Source organism: Coffea arabica, chromosome 2c, assembly GCF_036785885.1.
Source record: "Coffea arabica cultivar ET-39 chromosome 2c, Coffea Arabica ET-39 HiFi, whole genome shotgun sequence".
In the NCBI taxonomy this organism is placed as follows: domain Eukaryota; kingdom Viridiplantae; phylum Streptophyta; class Magnoliopsida; order Gentianales; family Rubiaceae; genus Coffea; species Coffea arabica.
In genome coordinates this window covers 70,951,488-70,968,170 of record NC_092312.1, presented here as the reverse complement: position 1 = coordinate 70,968,170, position 16,683 = coordinate 70,951,488, and the positions used below count along the sequence as shown (strand labels likewise).

Here is a 16,683-nt window from a genome sequence, read left to right as displayed (position 1 = left end):
AATTTAGACTGAATTAGCAAAAAAATATACATAAACAAAATTGGTTTAGTCACTAGATTTAGAACATGCATATAATTTCGTGACCCTTTCTCCTTCAATTAAAAGGAGTTTTTTCAAAAAGGAAGAGACTCGTAGAATGACAGAGATAAATAGAGCTTTTGCATATTTTCGTTAATCCACTCTATGGGGTACGGGAGCTTCGAAAAAAATTAACAACAGTTTTTCTTTATCAACAATGAATAATATTGAAAGTTCTTCTTTTTGTCAATAATTAAAAGGAGCTGCCTCTTTAAAACATGGGCCTTTTAAAGTCTTACACAAAATCTGTTAAAAAAAAAAAAAGGCCTTGGACTGAATAAACCATATCTAAAATTTGTTTGCAACGGTCAATAACGGCAGAAATAGTGGAGGTACCGTTAAACAACATGGGGAAAACCGCATACCCGGACGTATATTTTAAGAAAACGTGGAAAGTAAGCATTAACGGCGTTACTATGAATACAAACGTCAGCGCCGGCACAGTACGTGCGTGTAGCCGTCTCGGCTACCGGAAGAGGTGTGGGGTCCCAATACCACTTCACTGGCGGTGTTTGCGCGTTCCTAGTTCCTATCAGTTGTCAAGCCAGCTGTATTTCCTAAAGCTAAGAAGTGCGAAGAAAAGAGAAAAAAAACATTATTGAAAAGTATATTTGCTAAATGATAACCCATCATATTCTAATTCGTTAGGATTTTGTCTATCTGGAGCCCAGTGGCACCCTTAGAAGTTATTATAGACACTCAGTTGACCTTTGACCAAAAAAATTTTTATGTACACACTCACATTTATACATCCATGTACTTGGACACTATTCAAAATTAATTATACTTTTGTAATAAAAGTACTAAAACTTATGTTTGGATTGTTATTTTCTAAGAAAAAATTTTAACATTTTTTGTAAACATATTTTTGAATTATCTTTTTATTTCACATATATTAAATCGTTACAATATATTTTTTTATACAAATTTCAAAAAATAGCAATCCAATCGAGACCGAGCTTGACAAGTGTCCACTAGGTATCATTAATGAAATCTATTTTTTAAGGGTGAATCATTCTTACATTGATAGGTATATTGATAGGTTTGGATAAAAGTCACATGTGCAAAAATTGTAATTTAAATTTAAATTGAAATAATGTGTCATTCATTTTAACTCATTAGTGTACATTGTCGGCATGGTTAAAAAAAAGTATAGTATCTAAGTTTTCAAATGAGAAGCATTTCTTACTCCTACAGGGTTTGGTGCATTATTTGATTCAACTGTTTTTATTTAAATTAATTAGGGGTGGCACCCGTGCTCGACGCGGGAATTGTAACTTGTGTAGGGGAATGTAACTTGTAAGCGGAAAATGCAATCAATAGGGATGTAGTTGTAAGAATTGCTATTGCACAGTTCGCCTACTCAATTAAGTCAATCATGTAGGTGATTATGCAATGGAAAATTGTGGGCTTATTATTGCACGGCAAATTAATCATCATATAGATGAAAAGAAAGAAACAAAGAAAGAAAGAAAGGTTATTGCAATAAAAAAAGAAAGGTTAATCATCATAGCAACTATTGCAAATACGATAGATATCTATAACATAAATAAGTTGTGGTTATTGCAATAAGTCTACTTATAAGAACACTACTATCTTGAACAGCAAATGTACTAATGAGAAAACCTGTTTGCTTTGTTCCTGTTGCTTCTGCTGAAGTTCTTTGGCAGCAAAGTTTAGATGTAGAGTCTATATGTAAAAGTAACATTTTGCTGTAACATATATCCTATTCATGAATTTATATTTTCTGCTAATTGCATTTGAATTTTGACAGATATGTTAATCTCTTTCATAGGTAGAAAATGCAGTAGCATGTTCCTTATGTTTCTGCATATCATCTTTTCTTTCAAATATTTTTACTTGTTCATTGTGTATTGTGTCTGCATTAATCACCACAATTTGTAGTATTCAATACATAATCTTCTTTTCGACATCTAACAATAATTGGATTACACAATTTATGTAAGTGGATTTTAGTAAGGTAACAAAGCTTTCTAACAACTGTAATATTGTTTAATATCAGCAACTTATCATTCTTCGTTGATGCATATTCAATGGAAGAGGTAAGTCTATTTTGTTTTGATGTTTTGCATTTATTATAAGCATCTCGTTGCTTCTGTCGAACTTTTTCTTTCTATTCCACTAATAAGGCAGCATACTTTTCTCTAGCATTTTGATTGCGAGCTTGTCCTTTACAATTAAGTTTATCAGTAGTTTTTGATTGATCCATCCTAAGTGCTAACACAAATAGAATAAGCCTTTAAATTGCGACCATAGCTACTACAATTCAACAGACGCATAGCCATGCACATAATTTGGAATGGAGGAAATAAGGCTAATTCCAAAGTCTGAATTGTAGTGGTCCGATGCAATTTGCCATGGTCATTAACACACAAAAGAGAAGGACACACAAATTAAAAGGCAGTTAAAATAATAGCAGGTCATGCACAGTAAAATAATGAGTTAATTGTAACTATTATTTGACATAGTATGTCAAGGACAGAGATGCTGTCGAAAAGTACCTTGATGACAAAGCTTTTGCAATACAGTTCTCTTGCTTCTCAATCTGCAAAACAAGGAAATTACATAATAAAGTTACAAATATAGTCGACCCTTCTAAATTGAACAATGAATTCACTAGTTCATTTAGATATTTGATATACAGACAAATGGTATGTACCTGGAAAAACACAGAGCAAAAACCTTGCCTATTCAGTTAAGCACCTCATGCAACCACACTTTGTGTTAACAACACCTATTATTGTAGGTTCCCAAAAAGAAACTGCTCAGCAAATGCTTCAGAAAATCAAGAGGATTTCTATTTCAGTTTAGACATGCTTTTCAATAGATCCCTTATTGTCCATCCATTACTATTACATTAAATAACCCATAATTGCTTACTCTAATCATCCAACTCTTTACAGTAGCTCAATCGGTTTTGTGAAATTTCAGAAGAGACAAAGTCTGCAGTTAAACTTTCGCTATCAAGTAGAGAATTAATCGTGTTGTAAATGCATTCATGTTAGACTAATCATGACTTGCTCAATTGGTTTCGTGTAAATGCATTCAATGTAAATGCATGCAATGTAACCCCTCCAACTCTTTTCACAAGCTCAATGACTTGCACAAGCTCCATTAAAAAGACCTCTTTGTCTGAACTACAACACTAGCGGCCACTTCCAAAAGTAAAAGCTGAAACACCAGCCCATTAAGGGTAAGATAGGCAAAGTGCGCATCAATCTGCATATCATACTGGTACTGAACCCTTACTTAGTTGTAAACTCTTGATGCATTGACTAACTTGCCCCTCAAAATGTCGGATGAAAATCAGCGGAAGGATCTATCTTGATCAGGTTAGGGACAAATTTGGTGGATTCTAAACCAATCAAGGACAAGTCGAGATTGATTAGAAGGATAGAAGGCGCCACAATTCAACATGGTCTTGAATTGATAAGCCGGTTTGAATCCTCGAGACCAACTCTAAGGTATTCAAAGTCACTTCAAAGAAGCCAAGAGAAAACTCTCAATTTTTTTAATTCATAAAAATGTCTTCCCTTATTAATGACAATTGATGCCTATTTATAGGCTTACAAGACTCAACTCCTAACCTAATTAGAATAAGGAAACTAACAAGGCTTTGCCAACAACTTGGAAACCCTCGGCCCTTATCTCTTGAGGCTGCCGAATACCTAAGCTAAAGACTAGCTAATGGATCTACTAACTAATCAAGGATCACATGAATAACAAACTAATGACCAAATTAATCCTATGCTCAACATGAGCTAATCACATGACTCATGAACAAGTCATAAAGTCAGCTACTTAACCAACTAATGACTTGAGCAATTAAAGATGCAAAGTAGTAAACTAATAGACTTGAACTCGGTTCTCTCAAGGAATTTGAACATTGGATTTGCAACATGAATTCCTTGTTTTTGACTCTATTCATTGGCCCCCAATGAATCTTTGTTGGATCTAGAAATAGGGCATGAACACCTCCTAGGATTCGTATCATTAACAGTCAAACACCAACTCCTTTTTATATATAGGGAAAAAAGTTCCAATGACTCTCAAACTATTAGCTGAGTGAACTTTTGGCCCCCAACAATTAAAAGTGAATTTTTGGCCCTGGATTTATCCAAAGTGTAAAATGTTGGGCCTTCTGTCAAGTTCAGCAGTTAATATCGACGGAAACTACGACTATGTGAGATGCACGCTAAAATACTAAGGGCATTTTTGTCCACGACGAGCTGTGTTCCACTCAATAAAATGGAGTAGAAATGACCTTGACCTAATTATTTGCTTTTACAACTCTCTCTCTCTCTCTCTCTCTCTCTCTCTCTCTCTCTCTCTCTCTCTCTCTCCCATTATTTTGAGATCAAGAAATTCATTCACCTTTTTAGCAATCTGCTATTTCACATAGCCCATATTTCTCTTTCTTCCAACATGGAACTCAAACGAAATCACACACAGTTCTAACAGTAATCACCTGGAGATCTGATAGCCTAAGAACCAAATGCAACACATTCCCATTAGTGACCCCATAGTCCCGAACATGGGAATTATTCTACGCTAATTCTTTCCCATCAAAAACAAGTTTTTGATTTTTCACAAAAAATCCCTTATGGTTCTGTGTCCTGAGCTTATAGAAGCAATAGAATCAGACCCCATTACCTGCATAGGAATCACAGAACCTCTAATTGTAAGGAAAATTACTACGGAATCATTTGAAAATGCCCCATTTCTACCCAAGACATGACCAGTGAAGTTCCAATAATCTTCATAAACAAGAGTAAGAGCCACATTGGCAATCGACATTGCAGCTCCAATAGATAATCCTCACTTGTATATCAAGCAGTAAAGTTCTCAATTTTTTAAGGCCCACCACAACAATCACGAAGTTTGATTTTTCAACAACCTAATTAGTCAACCACATGACAAAACCATAGATTCATTGCTAGCCCGCTAGATACACCATTCTCAACACCATCCACTTGGAGCTACCATCCACGCACATTCTCAACTACATAGATCTACTTGACAATACATTCTCAACCTGCGAGATACACCATCTCCTCGTCACATCTCTTCATCGATCAACTGCCAAAATCTGCAGCCACCATCCGTGCACACCGCAAATCTGTGCCCAGAATTCCTTGAGATCCATGAAGTTATGACCCTCGTCACTTTCTCATACTTATACAAGGGGAAAGGGGGATTGTTGGTTCCTCGCATTTTTTTTTCAGCAAGCTCTTTGGCTGCAATGGAGTTTTTCATCATACACTTCTTTGTTCGAGAAGAACTCCCATTTTATCCAGTGGAACACAGCTCTTTGTGGACAAAAATGCCCTTCATATTTCGGCGTGTGTCTCACGTGGTTGTGGTTTCTGTCAGTATTAACTGATGAACTTGACACGTGGTTGTGGTTTCTGTCAGTATTAACTGATGAACTTGACACGTGGTTGTGGTTTCTGTCAGTATTAACTGATGAACTTGACAGAAGGTCCAATATTTTGCACTTTGGATAAATCGGGAACCAAAAATTCAATTTTAATTGTTGGGGGGCCAAAAGTTCGCCCGGCTAATAGTTTGAGAGCCATTGGAACTTTTTTCCCTTATATATATATATATAGGAATCAAATTACTATGACAATAATGGAACAAAAGACATCTTTCCATGTTTGATAAAAAAAAGAGTAAATTTTATATATACCAATAGTGTATATACTATCATGGTGGAATGTATGACACATGCAAAATTTGGGTTTCAAATTCAAATACGAATTATATATCATGCATCTAATGGTGAAAGTATATATACTGTTAGTATGTAAAAATTAATCCAAAAAAATAGTAAATCTATGATTTTCTTTGTCAGTCAAATGATGTCTTGAATCATATTATATTAGAATATATTTTGGTTGAGTTAGGTCATCTCCCTAATTTGTTAGGCTTGCAAAAAATACAAGAAGTAAAACTATGGTAATGGATCAGGAGTTAGGATTTAATTTGGTCTTTGTTACATTTTTTTTAAAATTTAATGTGTACAAATAGTTATAATAATGTCTTCAGTAAGACATTCCTTGATTCAACTCTTCTTACCCATACTATAATGTGCACTTGCATATTTTCCTTAATAAAGTGCAAAGTATTCCCGTGTTTTTACACTGTGAAATGGTCCAAATATCTCGCGTAGTGATAAAAACCCTTGCCTCTTCAATGGCACAAAAGATTTAATCTGTTTATTTAAAACAAAGTCCATAAAGGTTTTCAAAATGGAGAAATTAAATACCATTAGGACTTCGCTGTTATATCTTGTCCTTCTTGACTTTAAAAGATAAGGCTATTCATGTACTCTTTTGTTATGCATCATTTGGGAGAATAAAGTTTACTTTTATGCCAAGTTCAACTTTATTTTCAATTCCATGGTTGGATAATATTCCCCTAGAAGCATCCCTCTACCAAACCCATCACACGCATTAAAGAATGAATTGGAGCAGAAAAATATTCCCAAGGGAAGTAATGATGAATTGAATGACATCCCAACATGTAAGAATAATCCAAGCTTTATGCTAATGGGAACTGCAGAATAAAAGAAAAACGAATAAATATATGATCCACCTGCAACAAGGAGCAAAGAAATTCTAGTACAAATACAATTTAAAAAGATCCAGCAATCTGAGCTGTTCGTTTTCAGTTAAATCGAATAACCTCCCAGACTTTTGCATATTATGATCATATCGATCAATATCTTGGCCCCGGAAAGCTAAAGTCTCCCTGTGCCTTGACACAGAATAAAACGAATAAGAAGTTAAAAGTCACGTCCAAGTGCATCTCTCAAATATCACAACTTTAAGGATTTACGCAGTAAACTGAGTTCTGACCAAGCCCTGCAGCTCAAGGATACCAACGAAAAAGTCAAAAACTAATGCAGGGATCATAAACACGTTTCAAGGATTGTGTTCTATTTGGTTAAGGGCATCTAAGGGCAAATTTTCTGTTTTTTTGTCTATGTCAACTTCGAGTTATGTGTACGTCTAACAATCATATGACTTTACTGCAGCTGACTAACTTTTCAAATTCCTTAGACTCACTTTACGTATCTGCGAGTGGGATATATGATTTCTTACAAATGTTTCAAACCAGATGCTGTCTGACAAGCTCCTGGGGACAGCATCATATTCGACCAAAGTAACTTCTTTTAGGTTAAAAAGGAGCAAGACATACACTGAAGCATTTTTGTGAAAATGCATATACAGAATAAAGAAATTGGCCGTCCCTCCATTGCTTGCAAGAATCATGCCCAACAGACATCAGTTCCAATCATTCTTCATAGCAGGGAGGCGTTGACTGGACGCAGAGCTCGGCCTCCTCACCTTCATCCTCATCATCTTCATCTGCATCGACCCAGTTACTAGGATGGCGCTGAGATGCTTGAGCATTTAATTCTCTCCTACCTGAGAAGAAGAAAGAATTATTGATGTTTATTGCCTGACAACTATCAGCATGAAAAACAGACTCCATCTGGATACCTGTATCTTCTCCCATTTGATTTCTCTCAATAAGAGGGCGGCTAGTGCTTGTAGTCAAGAAAATTCATGTACAATTAGTTTCCACAAAAATGTCATTAGAGTATATACCAGACGCTCATAGAATTCTGCAGAGCACCAATTCCGAACTACTGACAAACAAAATTTCATTGTTTGCTCAGGTTAATTTCACCATCGTCAATAAGTAATCTACTTAATGACAGAAGGTGTGCATGACATTGTGTAGATTGCCTCAATCATGGCAGTTACTATTCTAAGTTTTAGTCCTTGAAACTTATCATAAAAAATTGTGTCAATAAACATTCCAGTTTTCTGAATCTAAGAATCAAACAAATAGACATAGAAGGATACTTGTTCAAACCAGCACGCACATCCACAGAAGGGCCACTGTGAGAAATGTGCATTGCACCTATCCTCTGAATTTCTCTTTGCTCATTAGCATGTTGATTACCTTCTCTTTGCACTTGCCTATCTTCAGAGCCATTGTTACTTCTTGCAACACTACCTGTATATGTTTGTGGGCAATAAGAGCCATCTATACAGTTGTTATTGTAACGGTGCTACAAAATCAACCAATTACCTGTTAGTTCAGACCATATTCTGGTATGATCAGATGGATGCTCAGATGTATTGCCCTTTGACCTCCCATCGGCTCTGGCTTCTGCAGGTTGAGGTTCTGCTGAAGTTCCATTATGAAGCTGTGATGCAAGCATGCTTGCAAGAACTAGAGTAGCATCAAAGTTCGAGCAGGAGCCATCGTCTAATCCAAACTTTGGTGCCATTAAAATTGGTCTGTTCCCAAAAATAATCTTTACTGGACAGTAAAAGGCCAAAAAACTGGAAATACAAATACAGTTTGCATAGAAAATCATGAAAGCAATTGTGAAAAATTGCATAAGCAATCAGGTATATGCTTTTATCGAAGTGAAATGCTCTCTAATGTGAACATTTAATTACATGACAGGTACAACAACGTAACCCTAAACTTAAGCACATATTACCATATTGCAAAATTTCCTGTTCAGGGATTTCTTTCTACTTTCATGTTGCCCAATATCAGATGCTAAACTAAGTAGATAGTATCAGTAAATTAGGGAATCGAGATAGGGACACCAACAATTTTTTATCCACTCTTTTATCTCAGTACTAAAGTCATTCATCTTGACTAACAAAGTCAGATAGACAATTTTAGTGCCCTTAATTTCATTAACTGATGGCACTCTCAACCTCCTCATTGTTCTAGACATGCAACAGTGCAACTGCAGATCCATTATGCACTACAAGGTGATATATACACAAGAAGAGCTGTAAATGATGGTTGGTTTTCATTATAAGTGTCCATTTACATGTCATAAGAAAGGAAAATAAACATATGTCAGAGGTGAGGGTTACCACCAGATCAATCCAGGGCAGTTGGAGGTAACAATCAAAGCACAGAAACAGTTACTAGAACAGGAAGAAAATCATCTTACTCTCCAGCTTTCTCAAAGTAAAAGTGTATGTCAACTTCACATGCCTCACAGAAGGAAAGAAATGCCTAGAATTTGGAAAATAAAGGAAGTGAGAATCTTCAATTGGATGTCATTAGTGTCCTTCGAAATTAAGAACTAAAATACATGAAGCAAAACAAAAGGCACATGGCACTTAGCATGATTCTGCTAATGTTGTTGGTTAAGAAGATTTATAATCATATTTAATTACAAATAGAAAGGACATCGATAAAAACCTTTCCATAGTTATTAGTGACATGACTCAATGACCTGCCCCTCTATTGAAAGAAAGAAAATGAAAAGGAGAACATATCAAATTGTGTGTCAATTGGTATAGAAGGCACTTAAGCTCTAAACTACTTTCAATAATACCTTCAGTTCCTTCATTCCGAAAGTCACATCCACAGGGTCTCCCCTGTGAGTATACTGGACAAATTCTTCAGAAGGATCTATCCACAACTGAGTGTGTAATGATGAATCATTATCTGGGATGGCAAATCCACAGTTTGATTGCATTAAAATATGTCTCAAAAGACAAACATGGAAACAGATAATGAGTCAGCCTACCTTTTGTTGGGTCTATGTAGCTCCTAAGCTCAACAGCCTTCCCTCCAATTTCATTTGTGACATCAGGAGGTAAAACTGCAGGCTCTGTTGCAATTACAGTTATCTCCTGAAGTGTTGCTTGGAAATTTCCCAACAAACGGTTCAGATCACGCGGCCTCACCACGAAGTTGCTGGGAAGCTTTCTCCTATCAAGTGATAGCTGTTGAATGTCAGGTTCGACATTACAAGTAATCCAATAAGCTTTCTTCATACCTGTATAAGTAGCTCAATGCCTTCAAACTTCACTGGTTCATTAATAGCATAAATAGGTAAACAAATTTGCAATAGACATAAAAACCATGAACGGATAAAAACAATTCCAGTAGAGACCAAAGGAACGTATAGTATCACAACCGTTGGTAAGACCTAGGACTGACCAAGTGGAGCATTAGATATAACCCAAGCATCATTTTGTGCAATCAGTAACATGAAAAAATGAATAGTTTTTAAATAGAAAATATTAATGCCAGTGAAACATCAACAATGATGAGTACAACAGCAGCCGCATCAGGGTATGAAGCTTCAGATTCCTTCGAGCTTGATTTTTGGATGAATCGGTATCTTTTCGACATTGCGGTCAAGTCTAAACTAACACACCACCAAAGTTCAGTTTAAGTAACTATTCATTATTGCTTTGTGTGAGTACACTCGCAGTGCACTCATCTAATCAATCCAGGACATTTCAACAAGCACCTTCAATACAATACCTCTCAATAGAACAGCTAGCAATAAAATCAAGTACCAAAGAACTATCTTGAAAACTAAAGAATTGCAGTGATAACCTTTACCATTGCAACAATTCAAAGTCCATTGCATCTTCGGGGCATCAGTATTAGGCAACAGAACATTTAGCTGATCAATGCTGGATATAGAAGTCCGAAGTACTGAACAAACGGCCTGGCAAGTATTAACGTGACAATAAGTAAAATTATCTGAAACAAACATTCTTGAATAACACTATAAATAAAAACATGAACTACTTGCCTTCAAGAGCACACTAGATTGCACCTGAGCACCACCAGGCACGGTGTAAACATCGAAGAAATCAGGCTTAAATGTAATTGATTGATAGGCTGACCTCGACGAATTAAGAGTGTGAAATGCAAGCTGCCACCATTGGAAAAATAATTTAAAAAAAAAGAGAGAGAAAAACCTCAGAAGATTATAATTTCTAAATTTTTTTCCTTTTCCTGTGCACTTAAATGAAATACAAAATTGTGAAAGCTCAGATGCCGCATGGAAATAGCAATTGCTGCTATACAATGTCTCGCACAATTGAGGGGAAAGAGATCGAAAAATTTCATAATTAACCAAATTAATGGCGGAAATCGTAGATAGAAATTGCAAGGACGAGAGAGGGGGAAAAGAAGAAGAAAAGGCAAGTAGAGAGGACCAGGGAAGGAGAAGCTTGGATGGCGAGTTCGTTGCCAACGCGTGCGAGGCACGTGATGGACCGAGCAAATGTCTTGAGAGCGTTCCCGCTGAGGCTTAACTCCATCCTCAACAGCAATACTTCGCTCCACTGATTTGTTGTCTGCTAAGCAGAGTGCTGTTGAGACTTGAGACCTGAAAATGGCGGGAAGGGAGAACCCGTTTGGCGCGTATGGCGGGTAGCATATGTTTTCATTCTATTCTAACTCTTTTTTTTTTTTTTTTCTTTCGAGAGTGATAGCACTTGAAACTCAAAGCCTCTTATCATCTAACCAAAGTCTCCCCCAGTCTGTTCTCGCTTTATATATATCTTTCTAAACCAAGGCATGCAGCATAAATATTTGCGTAAGTTTGGTCCGGTCGAGCTTGCTTGTAGACTGGTATATTTCAAGAGGCATATCAATTATCTTGCGTTATCATATGCTATATATCATAGATTTTTTTTGTATGGTCATACATACCGTGACAATAATGAGATCTTTTAAATATATCTCACAATTACTAGTTGATTTGTATATCAAGTCTAATCAAGGTGGTGTTTAATTTTCACCTTAGAATCAGATTAGAATTCGAAATCATTTATTCTAGATTTGGATCATCATTCTAATATATTTATTTGATTCAGTATTTAGAGTGTGTATCATTACTATATCTAATATTTGGTTTGTTGATTCTTTCTGGATGAGATATAAAGAATTTTTAACTTTACTCCAACTCTATTGTCTAACTGGTTAAAAACTAAACATTAGATGTGGGCATGCCCTATAACTCAAATTCTGTTGTGATCGAATTAGAATCCAAACATATATAAGATGTGGGCACGTTAAAAAAAAAATGAAGTAGATAGACCACTTTTAGTCTTCTCCACCTAACTACTCTCCTCCTCTGCCGCCACTACCTATCATTCCTTCATTTTTCCTCTTCAACGCCACCTCTTCCTCATTCCTCTCTAGCACTACCACTCATTTTCCCTCCTCTCTCCTCCTTTTCTCCCTCTGCGACTTCTCCCTCGCCTCTTTTTTCTTGCCTTCCCTATCTTCTCTTTCTCTGTGGGAGATCAAATTTAGTTACCCAGTGGGAGGAAGAGGATGGGCGACTAAATCTGGTCGCTAGCGAGCCAGGAAAGGATGAGGAGGCCGGAAAAGAGGGGAGAGGGGAAAAAGAAAGAGAATAAGTAGCAAGGGGTAAGAGGAGAAAGAGAGGACAGGGACAGTGTTAGAAAGAGAGTAGGAGAGGGGAAGCGGGAAAAGAAGGAAGCGGGAGAGGGGAGTAGAGGGGGAGAGGAGGAGGGAGAAAGGAAGGGGAAAGAGAAGGAAGAGAGAAGAGGGTGGTGCTGTGGAAGAAGGAGGAGAGGGAAGAGAGAAAGGAGTGGCAGGTGGTGATGGTAGAGAAGCAGAAGTTATTGTTGGGAGAGTTGGAACGTATTAAGGGGTGGTGCTGGAGAGAAACGAGGAGATGGGAGAGAGAAAGAGGTGGCGGATGGTGATGGTAGAGAAGCAGAGGTTATCGTTGGGAGAGTTGGAACATAGTTGGAAAAGAGGGTGAGTTAAAAGGGTAGAGTGTTTTGATTGGAATCTAATTTGAATTTTGTCCAAAACCCTCCTATCTACTTGAATTTTGTGGAATTCTATATTTTAAGAAATAATTCCAAAATCTTCATTTCGATAGTCTTAATCCGAACATTCTTCATTTGATACATGCTAAAGTTCCTTATTAGTAATTAAAAAAAAACTCTAAACAAAGGAAATGTAAGAAGCTGATAAATCAAATTTTGTCTTGTTTGGTTTCAGAATGTGTTTTAGGGAAAATTAGAGTTTTGGTCCCCAATTGATTACCAACGAGGAAACTAGTCCCCAATCGATTGCACATAACAAATGTAATCCCCAATCCATTCAATTTTGCTCAAAAATGGACAATTGATGGGTTTTCATCATTTTTTGACGGAAATAAGTCACGTGAGATCATGTACCCGTACTTAAAATCCTTTTTCCATTTTTTTAAGCGGGAAAACTCATAAAAAACTATTTCCTGCTTTCTGGTGCCCCCATTCCTAATTAGCAAAGACAAAACACACTAATTGCCCCCTTCTTCTCTTCAGGCTCCAGAAACGAGAATAAAAAACCAGATTAAGTTTTGTGTATAAAACCAGCAGATCGGAAGAAAAATCTTGAAGAACTCGGTGATCGTGGAGTTGTTCGTGAATTTGGAAGGAAATGGCTCTAAAACCAAAAGAAATGAATGGAGCACCACCATCAGATTACGGTATGTGATTTTTACCTCAGGTAGCATTATGCATGCAACTGATTTATGTTTATATTGTAAGAATGTGATGATCAAAGTTGATATTTTCACTTAGGAGATAACATTTTGACTTGGGAGACAAAGAATGTCTTCAATTTTAGATTTTTAAGTAATCTGGCAAAGCCATAAAAAAAACAGAGAAGTACTATTTCCTTTTCAATAAAAAAACTTGTCTATCATTTAATGTGGTTCCGTATGTCTCTCTGGTGTGGGTTGTCATAGTGGACAATGTTGGTTTGAATGAGATTTCGTAACATGCTTTTGTGGTGCTTTTGTGGTGCTTTTGTGTCCGTAAGTCTCCCTGTTTTTATATGGCAGGGGATGTATTATTGAAGTGTCTTGAAACAGATTGAGTGCAAATTACCTGCTTATATAATCTAATTTGTCACTTATGGTACTTGTTTATTGTGTTTGTTTCATTTTGTTGTCTCTAAATTCAGATAGTGAAAGCACTGAAGTGACTATGACGTGTTATATATGGGGAAAAATTGAAACCGAACCTGATGTGCATTATGAGGGAGGAGAATTAAGGATTTTTGATCATGTAGAGGCCACATGCATTAGTCTATTTGAAATGGATAGAATGCTAGAAAATCAACTTCAAGTTGTTGGTGACAAAAAATACCATATCCTAATCGAGGAACATGGATTTCATTTGTTAAGACATGATAGAGAATTGCATGCATATTGTGCTGATCATTTTGACTGTGGTAGGGTGGTTGATTTGTATGTAGAGGTTTCCCTTAATGATCTACTATCATCACAATGGGGGTTTGACATTGAGAATAGGGACTTTGTGTTAGAAGATGAAGAGGATGAAAGTGATGATGAATATATGCCTAGTTCAGGCTCTGATTTGGGGGAGTTTTCAGGAAAAGATTCGGATTATGATTAAAATTCAGATGATAATGATTATGATGAAAATGTTGATGAAGATTCTGAATGGTTAGGAGTAGAAAATAGAAAACAAGAGCAGCTGAATAGGCATCTAAAAAACAAGTGTACAGATGCTAGAATGAGTCACAAGCCTAGGAAACAAATGTCTAGTGATACTAAAAGTGATGATGACAATTCTGATGTAGATGCTGCCCCAGATTCTGATTCTGATATTGGTAGTGATAGAGGGTCGGATGAAGAGAAAAGCTTGAGACCCCTTGTGTTTGATCCCAAGGATGAAAATAATCCCAAAATTAAACTTAGACAAATATTTTCTTTCTTCAAGGAGTTGAAAGAAGCAATTAGAACCTGGAATATCAGGAGAGAGAGATCATTTAAATTTATCAAGAGTGATAACATAAGAGTTAGAGCAATATGTCCTAAAGATGGCTGTGATTGGTGCATATATGCTAGGAGGATGAAAGGGGATGGCAGATTGGAAGTTAGAACATTTCAAAAGAAGCACAAATATGGATTTTCATACCACAACAAGAGTGTGAAGTTTGGGTGGGTAGGAAGAAGGTATGTTGGCGTCTTTAAGGAGAGCACAAGGCTGGACTATGTTAGTTTCAAAAAAATGGTAATGAAGGAGCACAAATGTCATCTTAGTAGACATCAAGCTATAGAGCTAAGAAAATTGCAGAGAATTTGGGCAAAGGCAGTGAGATGGACCAGTTTAATAAACTGCCTTATTATATTAATGAAATCGAGAGAAGTAATCCAGGTAGTACTGTAATTATGAAGCTAGTAGATGACTATTGTGATGCAGTAACCGGACAGGGTAAATTTCAGAGATTATACATGTGCTTTGCTGGGGTAAAACAGGGGTTCTTAGCAGCTTGTAGGCCTGTGTTTGGATTGGATGGAACTTTTTTCAAAGGTTCAGCAGGGGGTGTATTATTGACAGCAGTTGGAGTTGATCCAAATAATAGAATGTATCCTATAGCTTATGCAGCAACTGAGGAAGAAACCAAAGATTCTTGGATTTGGTTTCTAACATTACTCAAGAAAGATTTGAAAATTGAAAGGGACTATGAGTGAACAATAATGAGTAATAAGCAAAAGGGAATAATCCAAGCATGTGAAACAGTTTTTTCGAATGCAACCCATAGATTTTGTGTTAAACATATGCATAGTAACATGTCATCTGCTGGGTTCAAAGGGGCAGCAATGAGGAAAGCTCTATGGAAAGCAGCCAAGGCAACTACTCTAATTCAATTCAGAAGAAGAATGGAGGCAATTGCTGAACTTGATGCTAAAGCTGCTAAGTGGTTGGATGACAAGAATCCGGCTAAGTGGAGTATATCACATTTTAACACTTACCCGAAGTGTGATATGTTGCTGAATAACATATGTGAATCCTTCAACAGCAAGATCTTAGATGCTAGAGAGGCGTTAATTGTTGCAATGATGGAGGCATTGAGATATTTTATGATGTCAAGAATGCAAGAGAATAGAGACAGAGCCAGAAAAAAATGGAGCAAATATGCAGTCTGCCCAAAAATCAGAAAAAGAGTGATGGAGAACATAAATAAGGCAATTTACTGTGTGCCTTACAAATCCAATGAAGCTAATTATGAAGTTGCTGATCCCTATAGTCAAAAGTATGCAGTTAACATTGAAGAGAAGACATGCTCTTGTAGGAAATGGGACTTGACAGGGATACCTTGCTATCATGAAATTTCAGCACTTTGGATTGCAATGAAAGATCCAATGGAGTATGTTGATGACTGCTACAGAGTGAAAACTTATCTCAAGTGTTATGAGCCTTGCATACTACCTCTTCATGGAGAGCAAGATTGGACAAATGTGAATGTCCAGCCCCCACTCCTCCCAGCATATGGAAGAGCACCAGGAAGACCCAAAAAACAAAGGAGAAAGTCTACTAATGAGGTGCAGGAAATGAAAGATAAAAGAGTTAAAATAAGACGATTTGGACAAATCTGTAAATGTACTTACTGTGGGGAAAAGGGTCATAACACAAGGATATGCAAGCTTAGGCAAAAAAACTGTGGTGATGAAGATGTAAGTCTATCACAGATGTCATCTGCTGGATTGCATGAAGCACAATGTGAAACAAACTTATCCCAAATAGATACAAACCATGTCATCTCTGTGAGTGATAAGTCATGATATATATGAATTCAAGTTCTATGATTTTGTATTTGCTGAATGATAATGGTTTTAATCTCATGTTTTAGGTTGAAGGTGTTGGCCCCACTGCTAAGAAGACAACAAGAAGAGCAGTGAAAAAAGCTGTACAGTTTTCTTATAACTTCAATTTGATTTTA

The 16,683-nt window shown here is 36.6% G+C and overlaps 1 protein-coding gene across 2 annotated transcripts; it reads right to left on the bottom strand.

Moving 5' to 3' along the window:
• Positions 1–7,127: 7,127 nt before the first annotated feature.
• LOC113727658 (uncharacterized) lies at positions 7,128–11,449 on the bottom strand. 2 transcript variants are annotated; one of them, XM_072076310.1, is made up of 10 exons: positions 11,118–11,449; positions 10,709–10,831; positions 10,507–10,621; positions 9,686–9,937; positions 9,491–9,603; positions 9,101–9,165; positions 8,209–8,420; positions 7,980–8,133; positions 7,611–7,651; positions 7,128–7,535 (listed from the first exon to the last, which is right to left on the bottom strand). In XM_072076310.1, exons 1-10 carry the CDS (start codon positions 11,220–11,222, stop codon positions 7,402–7,404), a joined length of 1,314 nt encoding a protein of 437 aa, XP_071932411.1. In that variant the 5' UTR covers positions 11,223–11,449; the 3' UTR covers positions 7,128–7,401. The 2 variants fall into 2 exon arrangements, with proteins under 2 accessions (XP_071932411.1, XP_027107742.1); XM_027251941.2 differs by having other exon boundaries at positions 10,513–10,621; positions 11,118–11,448.
• Between the last annotated feature and the right edge of the window lie 5,234 nt (positions 11,450–16,683).